The sequence below is a fragment of the Gymnodraco acuticeps genome, unplaced genomic scaffold (genome assembly GCF_902827175.1).
Source record: "Gymnodraco acuticeps unplaced genomic scaffold, fGymAcu1.1, whole genome shotgun sequence".
NCBI lineage: Eukaryota > Metazoa > Chordata > Actinopteri > Perciformes > Bathydraconidae > Gymnodraco > Gymnodraco acuticeps.
Genome location: NW_022989778.1, coordinates 1,400,010 through 1,417,306, shown reverse-complemented (window position 1 = coordinate 1,417,306; position 17,297 = coordinate 1,400,010). Strand labels below are relative to the sequence as shown.

General features: G+C 40.2%; 2 protein-coding genes across 6 annotated transcripts in view; one reads left to right on the top strand and one right to left on the bottom strand.

Moving 5' to 3' along the window:
- rgs6 (regulator of G protein signaling 6) overlaps positions 1-1,175 on the top strand; it is a 91,834-nt gene extending 90,659 nt beyond the window's left edge. For all 5 annotated transcript variants that reach the window (XM_034220846.1, XM_034220855.1, XM_034220865.1 and 2 more), the window contains one exon: positions 15-1,175. In XM_034220846.1, coding sequence (XP_034076737.1) covers positions 15-65 — 51 coding nt within the window. In that variant the 3' untranslated portion in view covers positions 66-1,175. The remainder of the gene's footprint in view (positions 1-14) is intronic.
- A 1,454-nt stretch (positions 1,176-2,629) lies between these two features.
- The window catches only part of LOC117548768 (laminin subunit alpha-2-like), a 200,447-nt gene continuing 185,779 nt past the window's right edge, over positions 2,630-17,297 (bottom strand). Inside the window, 14 exon segments of the mRNA XM_034220232.1 lie at positions 2,630-3,374; positions 3,992-4,211; positions 4,599-4,729; positions 4,860-4,991; positions 5,106-5,184; positions 5,316-5,393; positions 5,564-5,644; positions 6,139-6,234; positions 6,590-6,683; positions 7,714-7,826; positions 11,069-11,149; positions 13,037-13,217; positions 16,860-17,036; positions 17,126-17,277. Of these exon segments, the coding sequence (XP_034076123.1) occupies positions 3,214-3,374; positions 3,992-4,211; positions 4,599-4,729; positions 4,860-4,991; positions 5,106-5,184; positions 5,316-5,393; positions 5,564-5,644; positions 6,139-6,234; positions 6,590-6,683; positions 7,714-7,826; positions 11,069-11,149; positions 13,037-13,217; positions 16,860-17,036; positions 17,126-17,277 (1,776 nt within the window). The 3' untranslated portion in view covers positions 2,630-3,213.

Here is a 17,297-nt window from a genome sequence, read left to right as displayed (position 1 = left end):
CTGCCTCCCATCAGGGCAAGTCGCTGACGGGCAAACGGCTGACGGGTCTCATGCAGTCGTCCTGACCAGGCTTGGATGAAGAGTAGGAGGAACCGTAGCTGCTTGGCCCTGAGGAGCAGCTGGAAAAAGACCCTGGGGTGTTGGGTGTGGCTTTGGGAGGCGGATGATGGCGCCAAAACGAGCCCAGACTGCCACCATGTTTGAAACTCACCTCAGATCTGTTGAAGAGGACTGACAGCATGCAATAAGTCACCAGACCTGACACCAGGACAGTGCTGTCACAGTGTAGAGGAAAAAACAATCTTCTTTTCTTCTTTCTACTCAAAAGCCTGCACCACGCCAGGCTTTGTTGTCACTTTGTTTTTCTGTACTATCTACACACATGTTGCTGGAGAGGCTTTACTTTCAGTGATATACACATGGAATGCAAATGAGACTTAGATTAATGCTGTAGCTAGCTGTTTTATCTCACGTCATTCCCTAGGATGATATAAGGGAAAGAGAGTGAGGAAGTATACATATCCGCACTCTCGAGCTGAACTTCTGCTCATTCCACACATTGATGTTCAAACAGGTGGAGTAGGACACCTGCTTTTTAGCAAATGAGCTTTTTGATCATGTGGGATGGCACAAGTTTGAAAACCTGTGCTTGTACAAGAGTGGTTTAGTCGGTTACAATGTGTGTTTACATGTCCTTCAAACTAATGCCTGTTTTCATGCTCATTACAGACAAAAACTACAGAACTTTATATTATTTCCTGTGAACACCTAGGTTGTTCCGGAAAGCAGGTAACAGGAAATTATAATTTTTTTCGTTTCACACCTATGACACACACAACATATTCTATATCTATTTCTTAGGTTATTCAGCATATCTACAACAATTCTACTTTCATATGTTATCACTGCCACTGTCATTTTTAACGAGAATGTCTTCATTGTACAAACCACGCTGAACAAACAGAGGTGTGATCTTGTTTTCATCACAAGGTAAGAGCAGGTTGATCATATTACAAAAACAAAGTGTGTTAAATGAGCGCGCTGATATAATGTTAGGCTTTAATCTTCTGAACATTCCACTTTAGGCGGCCACAAGGTTTATAGTGGACTGACCTCCAACCATCCTCACATAATGTAAAGAGGACCATGATAATAAACGAGGAATGCACAAGGAAGCTGGTCTGTTATTTCATGTGTTTCCATTTCATTCCTCCAGGAGCCTCAAAGGAGCAAATAGTCGACTTTTGAACTGTGATCTATCTGACAGGTACTTCTCTCTTCTTGTAGTCATATAGCGCCCTCTGGTGCATCACAGAAGTAATTACAGGAACATTTATTTTAGTGTTACAGATATATGCAGGAATACTGAAACTAAATTGAATACTTTTTGAACCCTTTCCCTTAAATTATGAATGATGATCAAAATAATGTATTAAAAGGTTATACTATACTATGACACCTTTCAGACATACTATATTATATTATTTCCAAATGTTCGACCCACATAATTATATATTTTTTCGAGTTTTTAAGACTTTTTCAGTACACTATAACTTAGTATGACGGTTTTTTGAATTACTATATATCTATTTTCACATACTATAATATTTTTCGACATACTATTTCATGATTTTTTAGACTTACTTAAAAAAACATTATAAATGGACATATTGTACGATAAAATCAGCTTTACACTTTTTTTAAGGCCCTGTGGAGATATTTTCTGAAATCTTCCGAAGAATGGCAAGCTATTACTTTTTAATAAATAGCAATTAGGTAGGAGAAACACCACTGACATTCTTATAGCAGTAGTTGGTCTGAAGTTTTTGCTAATGTAAGATATTGGGAATGTTAATTGTCTTACACCTCATTACGCAGCAGTGGTTGATCTAGTCAGAGCCTTTTAAGGTGTCTCTCTCATAGTAGCTGTGAAGTAGCACCACCTGGTGGAGCTTCAGTAAAAAGCAGCAACAGGTTTGTTTTTCAAGCATCTCTTGAATCGTAATCTTTATCAAATCAGTCTTAAAATCACTTAACTTTAAAGACTACTGTCATCTTACTTTTAATCCTGCAAACTTCCCCTACTAGTCATATTCTGCAGTTTTAAAGAAGGACAGGACAATATGTTTGATGCTATTAAGGTTATATTTCAGAAACAGCTGCTGAAGTATTATTCAGCCACACCATGCAGAAAATCCACCGCCATTAGTGTCCTACAAAAACCTTGTACCTCCAAATGGGTACCTCAACATTTCAAGATCCAGCTTGTTTGACAATTCTCCATTATAGTTATTAAAGCCATTGATTAAGTATGGAATGTCAAAGGTATTTAAAGATATCTGAAAAGCAAGTTGACAAGAAGTCCAACTTTGTCTATATAAGTGATAAGGTAATGACTTTACAATGTGGATTGAAAACATTTACAAATTCTCAGCGAACAAGGTTTATGAAGGACACACTTTTTTCATCCTTTCCAGAAAAGTCTATGATATAAGGGTACATATATATATATATTATATACTTTAACTAAAACAAATCTAATATTAAATACAAATAGCTTGAATACTGTGAGCACAGGTCTTAATATCTTTCTCTAAGTATACAGTTAATTAAAACACTGAGACCTCAATGTGTAGCCATGATAATATTTATTGTCCAGAGTCTTACACTGAAAAGTAAGGGTTAACGTTTGAGGGTGCTAAAACGTTGTTAAAAGTCTGTTACCTTCTTCCAAACGGCACCAGGTAACTTGCAAAGAGGGCTTTACACACTGAAATAAAAACATTGTGAAGTGCAGGTTTAAAGGCAAGTTCTAATTTCTCTGATTGTACATCCTTTATTATTTCATTGCCTACTTTTCTTGTGTCTTACTAGAGCACAGGAAGCAAGGAAGAGACATGAGGAGATAGGAGTCGAGGCAACCAAAAAATAAGACATCTATGCTTTGGAGCAATAATTTGAGTCAATTAAATGTAACTGTAATCTGTCCATTGTCACGCCACTTTCTATGTCAACGATTATGAAAGAATATCCATACTCTGCTCGAGACATCCTTCCTTCAAAAGTTCACTGAGATACATTTCTGGGTCAAAGGCAGGGCGATAGAGGAGACAAAACAAAGAAATGAGAAGAGCGGCAACATTTGAACATGTGTAGCCCCTTGTAGAAGTGCTCTGTTGAGTGGACAACAAAGGGGAAGCTCTTAGGTAGCAGTTATGCAGCTGCAGCGGGACAGGAGAGAGGCTGCACTCCTTTAATCTCCAGAGCCTTGTTGAACTGCACCTCCATGGTCTTAGAAGCCTTCGTGATCTTCAGGTTCCTCATACAACCTCTGAAGGACGTGCTGGTGGAGAGAGCCGCCTGCCGAACTCCACCTGAGAGAGAAAGAAAAACAGGACCTCTCACATATTTGTTTTTAAAGGTCCCTTGTTATACTGGTTTTCATCAGTATATTATAGGTCTCAGAATACAAAACATGTCTCTGAAGTGTTTGGCTCCAAACACCAAACACATCATTGCAGCATTACCCATAATCCCCTCTGTTTCTGATTCTGTGTCTGGTACTTTAGATGAAAATAAGGAGCCCCTCCCCACGCCCCTCTGAGAGATATTTGGTTAAAAAGAACACAATGGTGCTCTAGGAGGAGATTCAGGTGATAAGGTCGGGGGGGGTTACCTTGGTTGGTGATTGGCTAATGGTTACACAAGACAAAACATCGTTATGACATCATAAAGTGGCCAAAATCTGATCAGCTCATTTTCAGACAGGTTTTTATAGAAATGGATCAGGACAAAAAGAGAGAGAATCTTTGTTCCTGAAACTTTCAGAATCTCTTTCCACAGAGGGGACACATGTTGATGTAGAAGAGACGTGACAAAGTGGATTTGACCTTTAAAGTTGCTCTTTGATCCACAAAATGTACTAATAGTAATGTGTTTTTAATGTATACTAAGGTATATACTGAGTATGCAAGTTAGAAAGCAGTCGTACCCGGATATCCTCCGACGTAGATGGGGTCGTTTGTGTCACACGTGTTGGAGCGAGCGTTGGGGCTCTCTGATTGGCTCTGCTTCTCGTCCACCACCAGCTCCACGCGGTGCCGCAGCTTCTTGGCAGTGACCGAGTGCCACTGGCCGTCGCAGAAGCCCTCGCCCTCAGGCACGTGCTCTGCTGTGATTCGTCCAGCTCCGTTGTCAACGTGGAAGAGCAGCTGGTGACAGGAAGGGGAAGAATGCTTGTTTTAAACGATATTTTTGAGATGTTATGCATATGTATCTAAGTACATGTTTTGTTCTGTGATACTTTAAACCAAGCTATTGCTAGGACAAGCTCAGTCGTTGCTTCTAAAGTAGATTAAAGGAATAATGCACCCTTCACACTTATTTGTTTTGTGACTAAGAGTGAGATGAGAGAATAATACTTCTTGTATTAGAAGTATAGAAGTATATTAGAAGGTTGGACAGGATAGCCGTTTCCAGTTCTTTTGATCTATTATTTAACAGTCGCACATACAGTATGGCTTTTTCTTCTCAATTTCTAGTGGAAATTGAATAACTATTTCCCCAAATGTTGGATTCCTTTCGTCAAAGTTACGTACCTTGCCCTCGACAATCTCTAGTCCCAGTCCATCGTTGGCTTGGTTACTGATGCCCAAAAGCACGCCATTGGTTCTGCTGGTCCTGAACTCTAAGGCTATCGACACATCCAGACCCACTCTGTAGGAAGAGACTAGAGAGAAGGAAGGATGCATTAATTTTCACCTTTCATAACAAGAACATTACATTTGACCTGAGAAAAAGTAGAACAGATGTTTGCTGAGGAACAAGTTTGCAAGCGATGTCTCAGTGTCTCCTCTCACCTGCTTTCAGGAAGCCAGTGCCTTCAAAGTAGGTGCCCGTCTCCGTAGCGACAAAGCATCTTCCCACCATGTGACTGGAGAAGGGCGTGGCCATGTCCAATTTAAAGTCCTCAATGACAGCCTCAGCGCGGCCTAGCAGAGAGACAAAGTAAACAGTAATCGATTAGAAAAAACAAATATTAAAACGAATGAAACTAATGACCATGTCAACCTGGATAATCAAAATTGTAAATACAAATGCCTCACTTGTAGAACCTGGCTTAGCGCTTACAGCACCTCCAACCATCTTCATGTTACGAATACATCCATTGATACTGTAGAGAATCTAGGAACAGAAAAAAAACGGTTCTTAGTCAATTATTTCAAGGGGAAGTGAATTATTTGAACAAAAACTAGCTGAGTTTAGGTTATACATAGAAATATGGCATTCCTGGGCAACATGAAAATAGGTTTTACCGGTCCTATTCTCTTGCTTGTGTAGTTTGTCGGAAATCCACCAACATACAGGAGTCCCACCACGTCCAACAGGTCAGCCTGGTGAGGGAAAGACAAGTTGTTATTGCCACAATAAAGTAGTCCTTTAAAACGTGATCAACATATGCATGGCTATAAGATCTGAGGTTTAAAACGAGGGTTATTTTCTTCTTCCTTGTCTGCCATGTGCTTATTTGTATGTGATAGTACAGTATATGGGACAAATGTACCTTCTTTGGACTGATCATCTGTTTGCTGTATCGCCCATCAACCATGAGAAGACCTCTCTGCTTCACACGGCTCACACGGATCTAAAGGAAAAAATAACAAATAAAAAACGGGTCAGTAAGACATGAGGAAAAAGGGAATAAGGAGCATTTAAACCAAAATATAAGTACATTCTCTTGACAGTGTCAACAGAGACTATCTGCTGTCTATGATAGAGGGAAATGCTGCCATCTTGTGATTTAATATTCAATACGTTTGAGACTTGTGTAAAGTGAATCTGAAGGACTTAATGTTCTGGATGGCAAAAAATGTGACTAAGAAAATGGTGAAACTATGAATATAACGACAGTATCTTAATATCTAGTTAAACTCTAAAAGTCGATTGTAGACCAGAATTGGTCTAACAAGTAACATGTAAATTGCCATCAAACAATTACTAACATCAGTGCTTAACACTTTTGTTATCCTAAAAATTACACTGAAGCTAAGCAGAGTATTGTCCTAAAATATAGTATATATTAAGAATCTTAAATGTTGTCCTGCAGCAAAATGAGGTAACAAGTATGAATTAACTTACCTTGTGCCAGTTCCCATCGTTGATGGAGAAGGGGACGCAGCCAGAGATGTTTCCATGACCGAGATCATAACCCAGACACACCTGTCCGTCTTTGATCTGCAGGAGGAGAGAGACAGAGGGTCATGATACAATGAGATGTCTAATGTGACCGTCTATGGACTTTGTCATGAATATAAGGACCTTGGTGATGGCAGAGAGGAATCCTGTGAATAAAGATGGGGGAATAAACGACTCAAATACTCACCTGTGTCTGCTTTTGGATAAATGTGTGTGTGTTTTACAGCTTTATGTCACAACAGTGTGTAAGAGCTTTTTCTTGTGTTGTAAACAGAGCTGAGCCTTATATAAATGAGTGAGACTGTGCTTTAAGAAACAAAGAAGCAACCTGTGTTTTCCTAAAGCATTAAACATTGGGACAAATGGGAGGGAAAATAAAGCAGTAAGTGGATACCTGGATGGTGACAAAGTCAGCATGGTTGATTCTTGCCATGTAGAGAACGAGACCAGACTCCTCCTTCGTCCTCAGCTCAAACTCCAATATTAACCTGAGACACACACATATGATAAAGAAATGATTTAACACAGTCTGTACATACAGTATGAAAAACACCAGAGGGCCCAGTAAAACACACAGGCACAATATGTCTATGTGATGTTTTGCATTTTGATCAGGATACTGGATTATCACATCGTTGCAACAAAAAACCAAAACAAATGATTTCCTCCGAGGGTAATAAAACATTTTCCAACCAATGGATGCAATTAGTTCTTGTCGCTGTTGATTTAAATGGCTGGAATTGCTTCTCACAAAAATGATATTATTCATTTAAAGCGGAACAAGTAAAATGTCCTAACCAAATTAAATTAATAAGGCATAGCATGGAATAATAAGTAAACAAAAAGAAAGAAAAATTGCAGTTTTAAGTGAGTAAGACAGCTATTTGATCCTATTTTCTAGAACTGACATTTTGATATGAAAAGCAAGCTATCTGAATGTAGAAAAATGCCCAGTTAATGAATGCTCCAAAGTAACATTATGTAAAAATAATTGAAAAATGTCATAGTATAATATGTTGAAAAATAAGTTCTATAGCATTTAGAAAATAATCAAAACCAATTCATAGTATATCGATACATAATTTAGACATGAGATAGTATGTGAAATTAACATTAAAAAAGTCATATCGAAAATAATTATACTGTATGTTAAAACGTATGTCGAATATGTCATGAAAAAAGTCAAGGTATTAATTAAGTCATTGTATAGTATGTGGATAAATACTTTAAAAAAATCATACTATAGTACTTTGAAATCAAATAAAAAAAGGTCATTGTATAGTATATTGAATAAAGTATGTAGGAATTATAGGCATAGTACAGCATGTTGAGGAAACAATTGTATATAACAGTCATAGACTTCAGCGAGTGAGATGTTTTGACTTCTAGCCAGCCACATCATTTAACATTGAAAAGTTATTATATTGTTATATTGTAAGATATAAATCCCTCCCCGGTTGACACAAAGCCGACCCACATAAAAAAATAAATCAAAATGTTAGCCCCCGTGTTTCATACCTCTCTCTGACTTTGGTGTCTTCAAAGGCAAAGCTCATGTGGCTGTTCTTGGTCAGTCCGAACTGATAGGCCTTCTCCAGAGCGGCCGGGGCCACAGCTGACGCACACGAGTCCTGCAGATTGGAAACAACACGCCAGGTACAATGAGAAGGTTTCAGAGCACGGCTCCACTGCCTCCTGTCAACAGGAACCTGAGCACCTGAGCAGAACGAGCCAATCACAACGATAGGGTTTCTGCGTCTGATCTGCAGGGACTTAACGGACTTATAGGTCACTAGCAATAGTTTATTATATGAAAACAGATAAATGAAGAATATACAATAGATGTTTAAGTGTGCCTTGGATGTGCAATGAAAAAGATTACCATACCAAGCATTAAAGCATTTTAAAAGGAATTAAATTGCCATCATTCATCTTTCATCACGGTTTGTCTATTGCCTCTTCATCTCCAATCAGATACTGCCAAGGTGGATTTGGCTGACACTGTTTTCAAATCAATGGACCCTCCCAGTTTGATCATCATAAATCCAGCCCATCTATCCTTTTAATCTTCAAACACCACAGTCGGATTTTAATTTGACCCTTGCTTCAGTTTGGCAGCGGGGTAACCAAGGCATTAGATCGTTTAACCCTTAGCATTTCCAGGGTGCAGTAATGCCGGGGACCAGAAGATGTCAGTGTTGTAAAAGTAAAGGCGTTTAAGTTATGACATTTTCTTTTTACTCCCTTTCTACTACATTTTTCTTCCACTTGCGTTTTTTAAAATTCATCCTCCTTCATTTATCTTTTTCCCCTTGTCCAAGTCTTCCTTCTGTTCTCCCATCTGCTCCTACTTCCTCTACACTCCTTTTCTCTCACTTTTCCCTTCTCCAGTCCTCTTCACCACACCTCTTATTATTTATTTATTCTTGACTCTAAAATCATGTCTCCTCTCCCTCTCTGTCCTCTAGATTTCAGACTCCTTCCCTCTATGCTGACTGATCCTTTTCTTTTCACTTGAAGGCTTGTTTCCAATGGTTGTTATTTATTCTACCCACCACTATCTCCTCTTTAATTCTCCTGCAATGATCGCTCTTCATCTTCCTCACATTACCTACGTCCCTGTCTGCTCTTCTCCTCCCATATTTACCCCCACCTTCCTCTCTTGCTGCTTCCTGCGTCTACTTTCCCTCTAGTATCTTCCCAACTACTGATCTTGTAGACTCCCGTCCTATGTTGTCCTCTAACTCCATTCCTGTTCCTGTTCTCTCCTTCATTTCCTGACCCTTCACCTCTTCTCCTCTCATCTCCTTTCCTCTCTCCTTTCCTCTCTTAAGGTCTGATCTCCTCTACCTTCACCTGTTTTTCAGCCATCTATGTCTTATCCATCACCGACCTCTGCCTCCAGTGGAAGACCTTCACTTTTTAATGTCCTCCTTTCTCCATCTCCTTTCACTTCTAACTCCACTTTTTGTCGTTACCTGTCCTCAATTAATCGCCCACATTTTACTTTGTGCCTCCTTTCCTCCAATCTGTACTTCCTTACTCATTTCTGGGCCTTTTTCCCGCTGTCTTATTATATTTCTTAATAAGTACCAAAGCTTTTTGCTATAGCTCCAGTGTCAGTGTGAGACAAAGTTAGAGAGAGAGGGACAGTGTGTGTGTGTGTGTGTGTGTGTGTGTGTGTGTGTGTGTGTGTGTGTGTGTGTGTGTGTGTGAGTGTGTTAATCTGCACTCCTCTCTTGTTCCCTTTCAAGTGAAGACATTCTCCACACCGTGACCTTGCTTTGTTACAGCTGACACTCACCTCTTATCGTGCTCTGTCCTCATACCCGCCTCCTCCTCCTCCTCCTCCTCCTCCTCCTCCTCCTCCTCCTCCTCCTCCTCCTCCTCCTCCTCCTCCTCCTCCTCCTCCTCCTCCTCCTCCTCCTCCTCCTCCTCCTTCTCCTCCTCCTCCTCCTCCTCCTCCCTCTTTTTACTCTCTTTCTCGTTCTCCCCCTATCTAACAAAAGGGAGGTGTCACTGGCTCGGGAGCTCTTTCCTTCCCTCTCCTTTCATTCTTCTGCGGCTTCCTCTCCTCCGTCTTTCCATTAAGCCAACAAAAGGCTCGCCCGCTCTGCTCAGAAAGACTCTCCCTCTTTCTTTCCTCCTCTTCCTCAATGGCTCACATCACCTTTTCTCTGTGCTCACGTCCATCCCCTCTCTTCTCTCCCTTTCTCTCATCCCCTCCGCGTCTTTCCATTAAGCGAACAATAGGAAGGCCGTCTTCCATTTACAGCGGCTGGTCTCTGGTTGGAGGTCACACCAATAGAATCTGAAGTAATTTAATCGGGATTACGTATAAATGTGTGTGTCGTAGACACCACTCTGGAGAGATCAGAAGTCTGTGCTCTGCTTATTATAGTTTTCACAGAAGCTACCCTTTTGACCTCTGGTAGTAATTAGCTCTAGCTACAACTGTTGTACTGCTGAACTCATGACCAACTTAAAGACGGTGCAGTGCAATGGTCCTTCAGCATATGCTAATAGTCACTAAATGGCTTAATAGTGTTTCAAAGACAGGTGTTGAATTCAAACAAGAAAAGCTTGAGGCCACTAATGCTGTCGACGCAAAATCTGCACCAAGATCTTAAGGAGGCAGTTGAAAGTGAAAAGTACATCGCTGTGTAAACTAATCACCTGTAAAGCAATGCAAAAGTTGGAAAGAGAGTGGGTGGTGTGTAACATCTCCTAATCATGAGAGGATTAAATGAGAAGGCTCTTACTTTTCTCAATAACCAATGTCAAGGGCTCTTGGGCAAAGCACTTAACCCCGAGCTGCTGGAGCAGAGCTGGTCAGGGCAACCAGCACAGAGCTGCTCAGGGCACATGTGAAGGAGGTAGATAAATAAAGCTTTTCTCAACAGACTTTCTCTTGGTGAAAAAGGAGTAAATGGGTGAAAAATGCACCTTGCATGGAAGACAATACAAATGTATCTCCTGGGCTTTATGAATCTTTACCAGAAAGCTCTGAGTAAGAATGAGACTATACCTGATTTTAGATTGAAAAGACAACAAGGTAAATGGAGGAAGCAAATGAAAAAGGGCTAAGGCTACAATGGTTGATGTTGTGTGTATGTGTGTGTGTATGTGTGTGTGTGTGTGTGTGTGTATATATTAAAGGACAAATCCTGGGCTGTTCCATACTTTTCTTACTGTCAAAGAAACCTATGGAAAATCTAACACTACAATGTATTGATCATGTATTGCTTCTGTAACCAAAGTGTGATAAGCGCCTTCAGAGTTGATTTGAACATTGATTGATCACCATTTGTGTGTGTGTGTGTGTGTGTGTGTGTGTGTGTGTGTGTGTGTGTGTGTGTGTATGTATGTATACCAAGTCAGCACTGGGCTCCGTTTTGGCGGTGGGCGGGGCTGCAGCAGCAGTGGGCGTGGCAGCAGGAGGGGGCGTGGCCTCCTGAGGGTCAGCAGTCAGGTGGAAAGGAAGCGCATTAGTGGCAGCCATGGCGACAGAGTTTATGACAAGCACACACTCCTCCAATCAGATACAGATAAGCAATGGTGTCATAAACGTGGAAGCTCAAAGAGGTTATTGAAGATATGCAGAAAATGTGTGAGATTTTGTTACCTCGAAAAAGTCCGGTTGTGGAGCTGAGAGTGACCCATTTGACTTTTGAATGTGGGTTTTTAGTGTGACCGAGAGAAATTAGAGAGCTGTGATTTAAAATGCTAATTAGAGATTTCATGTTTTAAGAGGTTCACTGGAGCCTGTAAGGTCCTCCTAAAAGAGTCTCTTCAACCTCTAAATTGGTGCCTCAAGAATCACAAGTAGAGAGTTTGTTGTAAAAGAAAAGTGGGGGATAAAGAAGCCTCTCTTTGCGAGCACATGCTGAGAATGTTATTTACTGACAGTTGTGCTTTTTCCTTCAGGCTGACAATATATTTTGCTGTGGATGAAAAATGCATGTTTACTGTGTGCAGAGCTGCGTCTCTGATGCAGCAGCAAAACAATACCCATAGTAATTGTGTAAAACTCTGCTCTACACTGTCATTATAAAAAACGGTTTCATAATGATGTGTTTTAACTACCTGGCATGATCCATTAAAGCACCAACATGCTGACTACTCCCTGCTGAAGGTGGACACTATTTTAAATGACTGTCAAATTAGTGTATCTGTCTCTACAAATCTAATCATAAAAGAAAATCGATGTAGATGTTATTAAATAAAGGACTTCAAATTGGGTGATAATCAAGTAGTGTAGCTTGGTGTATGATCAGAGTAAGGCAGTGTCATATTTAAGAGAGAATAAGGAAAACAAATAGATCATCTTTACAAAAGGATACTTTACAATGGAGGCCAGCTTGTATTTGGTAAGCAAATAAAACATAATTACTCACTGAAATATGGTGAAAACGTACTTTCCACCTCAGTTTAACTATAAAGCTATATCTTCTCACAGCCTGTGGTCTACTCTATGTCATAAAACAGATGAACTTACAGCCCATAAAGCAACAGACCACAGAGTTATAGCGGAGCTGGCCAAGCTCTCTGGCTCTGTGCTTCATGATCAATGTCCTTTGAGAGGTGTAGTTTAGCAGCTAACTGATAAACTATGACTGCTTCAAGGCTTATCATACATTAAATATAAAAAAATATATCTCTTGTCTATCTCAATGCTAAGGGTATAAAATGAATGACTCACTGCCCACCAGCCTCTTAGCATAGTAGCTAAACGTTAGCGGAGAGTGTTTTGGCTCCTCTGGGCTCATAAAGCATACATGGCATGCACAGTTAGCGTAGCGTAGCGCCGTGGATCTGCACTGCATGACAGGCTGCCAGAGGTGGAGTTTAGTGGCTCAAGGCTAAAGGGACTATAAAGAAGAGTTAATGGTCTGTACAACTGCTATGTGATGAAGCGCTAAGCTAACAGGGCGAGGCCACGGCTGCATTTCATCAGAGATAATGGGTGTGCATTTGTGTGTGTGAGTAACAATCAAAGAAAATAAAATAATACATGTGTTGGAGTTATGTGCGCTTCTGAAAATGCATATTGGCTTATGTAGTTCCTTCACTGTAGCCTACTGTGTGTTTATGTGAATTATGTGCATCTACTGTAAATGTGCCAACAGCTTAGAATAGGCCAACTAAACAAAAATATTGCCCATTTAATTACTGCAAGTAAAACCCCTCCGGTGTAATATTAACATCCCTAACTTGCACATGACATTAAGTTTTAATACCTTAACACCATCTGTTAAAAAAATATTAATGATGAAAGTTATGCCCATGAGTGTTTAGTATTCTAAGTGCGTGTGTTCCCACATTAATTTTAACCACTTACAGCAGGAGGACCTGGGGCTGGTGTCGGGGTCAAAGGAGGACTGAGAGGCTTCGACACCTCCTTTTCCTCCTCGGGCTCCTCTTCCTCAGGCAGTGGAAGAGGAGCTGGCGGAGGGGCGATGTTGGGGCACTGTCCGATTTCAGCGTTCTCAAAGGACACAGGCAGGGAGAAATCTGAGAGACTGAGAGATGGACCGACAATTAGATTTAAAATGACTGGACGTTTAGCTGACACTGCAAGAACACCAAAATAAGATAGAAGTCCATCATGAAAATGAAAGGGACCTGTTAAGATGTGTTCAGATTGAGTGTTACAGTATCTTCATCAGTCACGTGTATTTTCACCTTGCTATAAGATCGTCTCTTTGACTGATGTTTGCCCATTTGAATGTGATGCATACAGTGGATTTGCTGAGTATATTTATCCGAAACAAATTTGTAAGATTAAATTGTCACGCGTTACTGATCATCACCACTGTCACGGAGAAGACGAATGGTTTCTAGCAGTGGAAATGTGTGCCATATATGGGGTGAAGCCTGCGAGCTAGTTCAGGCAGTCAACTCGAGCACCAATGACATATTAACACGTGACGCGTCTCTCTTACAACCAACCAAACACAATCTCCTTAACTTGCCGCTCTATTTAAGCTGCCAGGTCTGCCTGCCTCTGCCTCGCTAACGTGCTGCTCGCCTGCCCCACCCCAGCTTCCACCTGTAGGCTCGGGGGACAGTTACAGTATCTAATCATCACTCAATGTTCTTTGTAAATCTGTGGAGTGATGAGGCCCGAGCCTAGACGCCAAACTCAACTATATGCTGCTCTAATAAACATATTAAGAACACGTGAGTTGTCTGACTGAAATACTATATCTGCATCTGTTCATGTTTCCATCAACACAACACTGACACAAACCCAATGTTAAAATGCCCAACTTTACAGCAGAAATGGACTAAGCCTGGTTCAAACATCTTAATACCTCAAAGTTATGCTTCTGCTCTGCCAGCGTCAGGCAGTGTTATTGCTGCCAACATTGAGCTAACAACAGCTCTTTAGAACATCCATAATTCATATATTCTAGGTTTGTAATCAATCACAAAGCCTCTGAAATGTGTTTTGTGTGTAGTCTGAACACATCTTAACAAGATTAAGGGTCATGGCCACAGTACAGTGACTGACATGGTTGCTATTACCATGGAAGGATTATGTATACGCAATAGAAAAAGGAAGTATAGTAATAAGAGTTCTTTCAGATTCACTATAAGAATATAAGCTTAAAAGGACATTTAATAGAAATGAATGTAGTCCATCATTAGGGAGAGTGCTTAAAGTAAAACTCCAGAAAATAAATTGATTGATGAAGACTCACTGACAGATTGACAGATGTATGAAGATGAAGAAGTTATAATGTCAGGGTGATAGGGGTGAAGAGAGGTGAGCAATAGACAAACAGACACAAACATAAACACACAGAGATGAGAGTGTAATTTGAGTTATGAGTATGTTTATGATGTTGGACAGCTCTATTACTGCAGAAAGAGGCACTGGCTTTATCATTATCATCACAGCCTCATTCATGACCTCCTGCAATCATATTAAGTACGTTTTTACCCAGTAGAGGATGAGGTCAAAACAAGGCCTGTCGTCCACTGCCAGAAAACGTTATTGGATAAACATCAATGATGGAAAAATGCACGGTTTGAAGCAAGAGTATTAATACATGCATTTAAGGTGAACAGCTAAAGTTTAGTGAAGTGAGTTTAATTGGTGAGTTTTGCCTGTGTCAGTGTTTTAATGTGGTGAAATGCAAGGGCAGAGAAATATCCAACATCAAAAGCTGACTCTGTTCTTTGGCCCCATATTGATCTGGTGATGCCAGAGCCATATCACTTTGTGTCAAATTAAATGAATTGTTTCAGATAGTTCAAAGGAATCTGAAATGTAGTTCAGAGGGAAAAACAAACTGCTCACAGATCTTTGCAAAAACACTTAAGAAAGGTGAGTCACTAGTATCTATGGTTGGATGTGGTTGGATCATCTATGGCAGGGGTGTCAAACTCAAGGCACGGGGGCCAAATCCGGCCCGCGACTTCATTTTATGTGGCCCCACAAAAGCTTGCAAAGAATATAATATGTTTGTTATACGGTTACATGGCGATTTACAGAAGCGCGTTGCCCATACGTGGAGCACAATGCATCTCAAATTAGACTTTTTTCTCAGAATTTGCCTTTTTTTCTTCTAAATATGCATTTTTTCTCAGATTAGACTTTTTTTTCAAAATGTTACTTTTTTTTCAAAATGTCACTTTTTATTTTTATTTTGCTTTTCTTTTAAAAATCATTTTGTGACATTCTCACTGAAGAGACTTGCAATTATTTCCCCTAGACTCCTTTCAGACGGAGTTAATTATGAAGTTATTACCCTATCCGATAACAATCCAATGCAGAGGCAATAATGTAATATATAATACATTATTTTATATATATTAAATATTTATATATGTATTTTTATATAGTCTTGAAGTTACAACCGGCCCTTTAAGTGCAACCATAATGCGAATGTGGCCCGAGATGAATATGAGTTCGACACCCCTGATCTATGGTGTAAAGACATGAGGAAGTAAATATAAATGGTTAACAGGAACACATTTTTTACCTAATCACAGTGTTTCAACACATGGTAGTACAACCTCATTGCTAATAAAAAGGTTAGAAAACTGTCAAAAGAACATTAATTTCACGGGAAGACTAGGGGTAGAGGAATGTGAGAATTTGGTTAGGGGTATAGGGGAACAAACTACCTGCAGGTCCACTGCAACTCTGACTACTTTTAAATCCAGGCTGAAGACTTTCTTTTTTCCGCTACTTTTAATTAAACTATTCACATCTTACACTGTAACTTTTATTCATGTACCTATATTATTCATGTTTATTATCTTTGCCTTTTAATGTTTCTTAATGTCTTTCATTTTTGTAAAGCACTTTGAATTGCCTTGTGTTGAAAAGTGCTATATCAGGGTCTATGCAGGAATCCTGAAGTCAAATTGAATCCCTTTTAAGACCTTTTTAAAGACCCTTTCCATACATTTTAAGACCTCATCGCCACTTTGAGTTTTAACCGGTTACCTTGGCGACACACTTTACCTCACATTGACTATATGCAGTATTGATTGTCCTTCCTCCTTATCTTCCAACCATTTGGACGCAAACTTGCATTTCCCCATAACGATGTTGTTTAACAACCGGCGTAAACGGACCTTTGCGCGCTATCAAGCAGTGAGCGTGAGATGTCCTGTTCAGATGACGTCAAATCCAACGGGATGCCATCAATAAACTACACAGAATCACACTACACACCTACGCAATGATTACATTCAGGCAGACTGTAGAATACAACCTCTTTGGACAATTGATATACTTATTGAAAACAAGCTACAAAATGTGATACCTTGGAAAATGCCCTTTAATACTTTTTAATAGCCTTCATTTCCGCTAAATTGATTTATCAACTTTTAATACTTTTTAAGACCCCGCGGACTCCATGTATACAAATAAACTTGCCTTGCTAAGAGTTACAATCTTTTAGGAAAAGCTTCTCTAGTTCGTTCTATTCGTTCTAATACAAGCATTTACATGCCCCTAAAACATATTGAACATTTTAATTAATACAATTAAATCTAATAAGGGAAACATGAAAAGTGCATGGCTCCAATCTGCTCTACGAAATGTCAGCTTTAACAAAAAGGCAGTTTTATCTGTGCTTCGATAAAAATACACCTGATTTCAGATATAGAGAAGATAGAGATAGGAGATAGAAGTTACGTACACAGCGTTGACCATGAGGTTCCATATGCATCCCTGGAATGGGATGTTGGCTCTGTTGGACGTCTGCTCTACTTCTGCAGGAATACCACCGAGGAAGACGCGCTTCAGGCTCACAGGCTGGTCGTTGGGGAGCGCTGCCTCCCTCTTGGCCTCCTCGTCCACCTGAACTGCAAAAGATCTGATGGGACGCAACGACAGAAAAACATTACATTTATTTTGCAGAGTAAAAGTCTTCAACAGGGACAAAACACATACACAAACTCTGACCTGCCAGGCTGCCTCTCTATACGCAGCGAGTGCTCTCTCCCATCATTCAGTGCGCCTTGCTCGGCTCGTCTGATGACACGACGCGGACTGTGGCTGCCGGTAAACATCAACACCTCCAGAGAGCCTTTGTTCAGCATGACTGAGAGGTAGGGCTGCCGGGGAGGGAGATTAA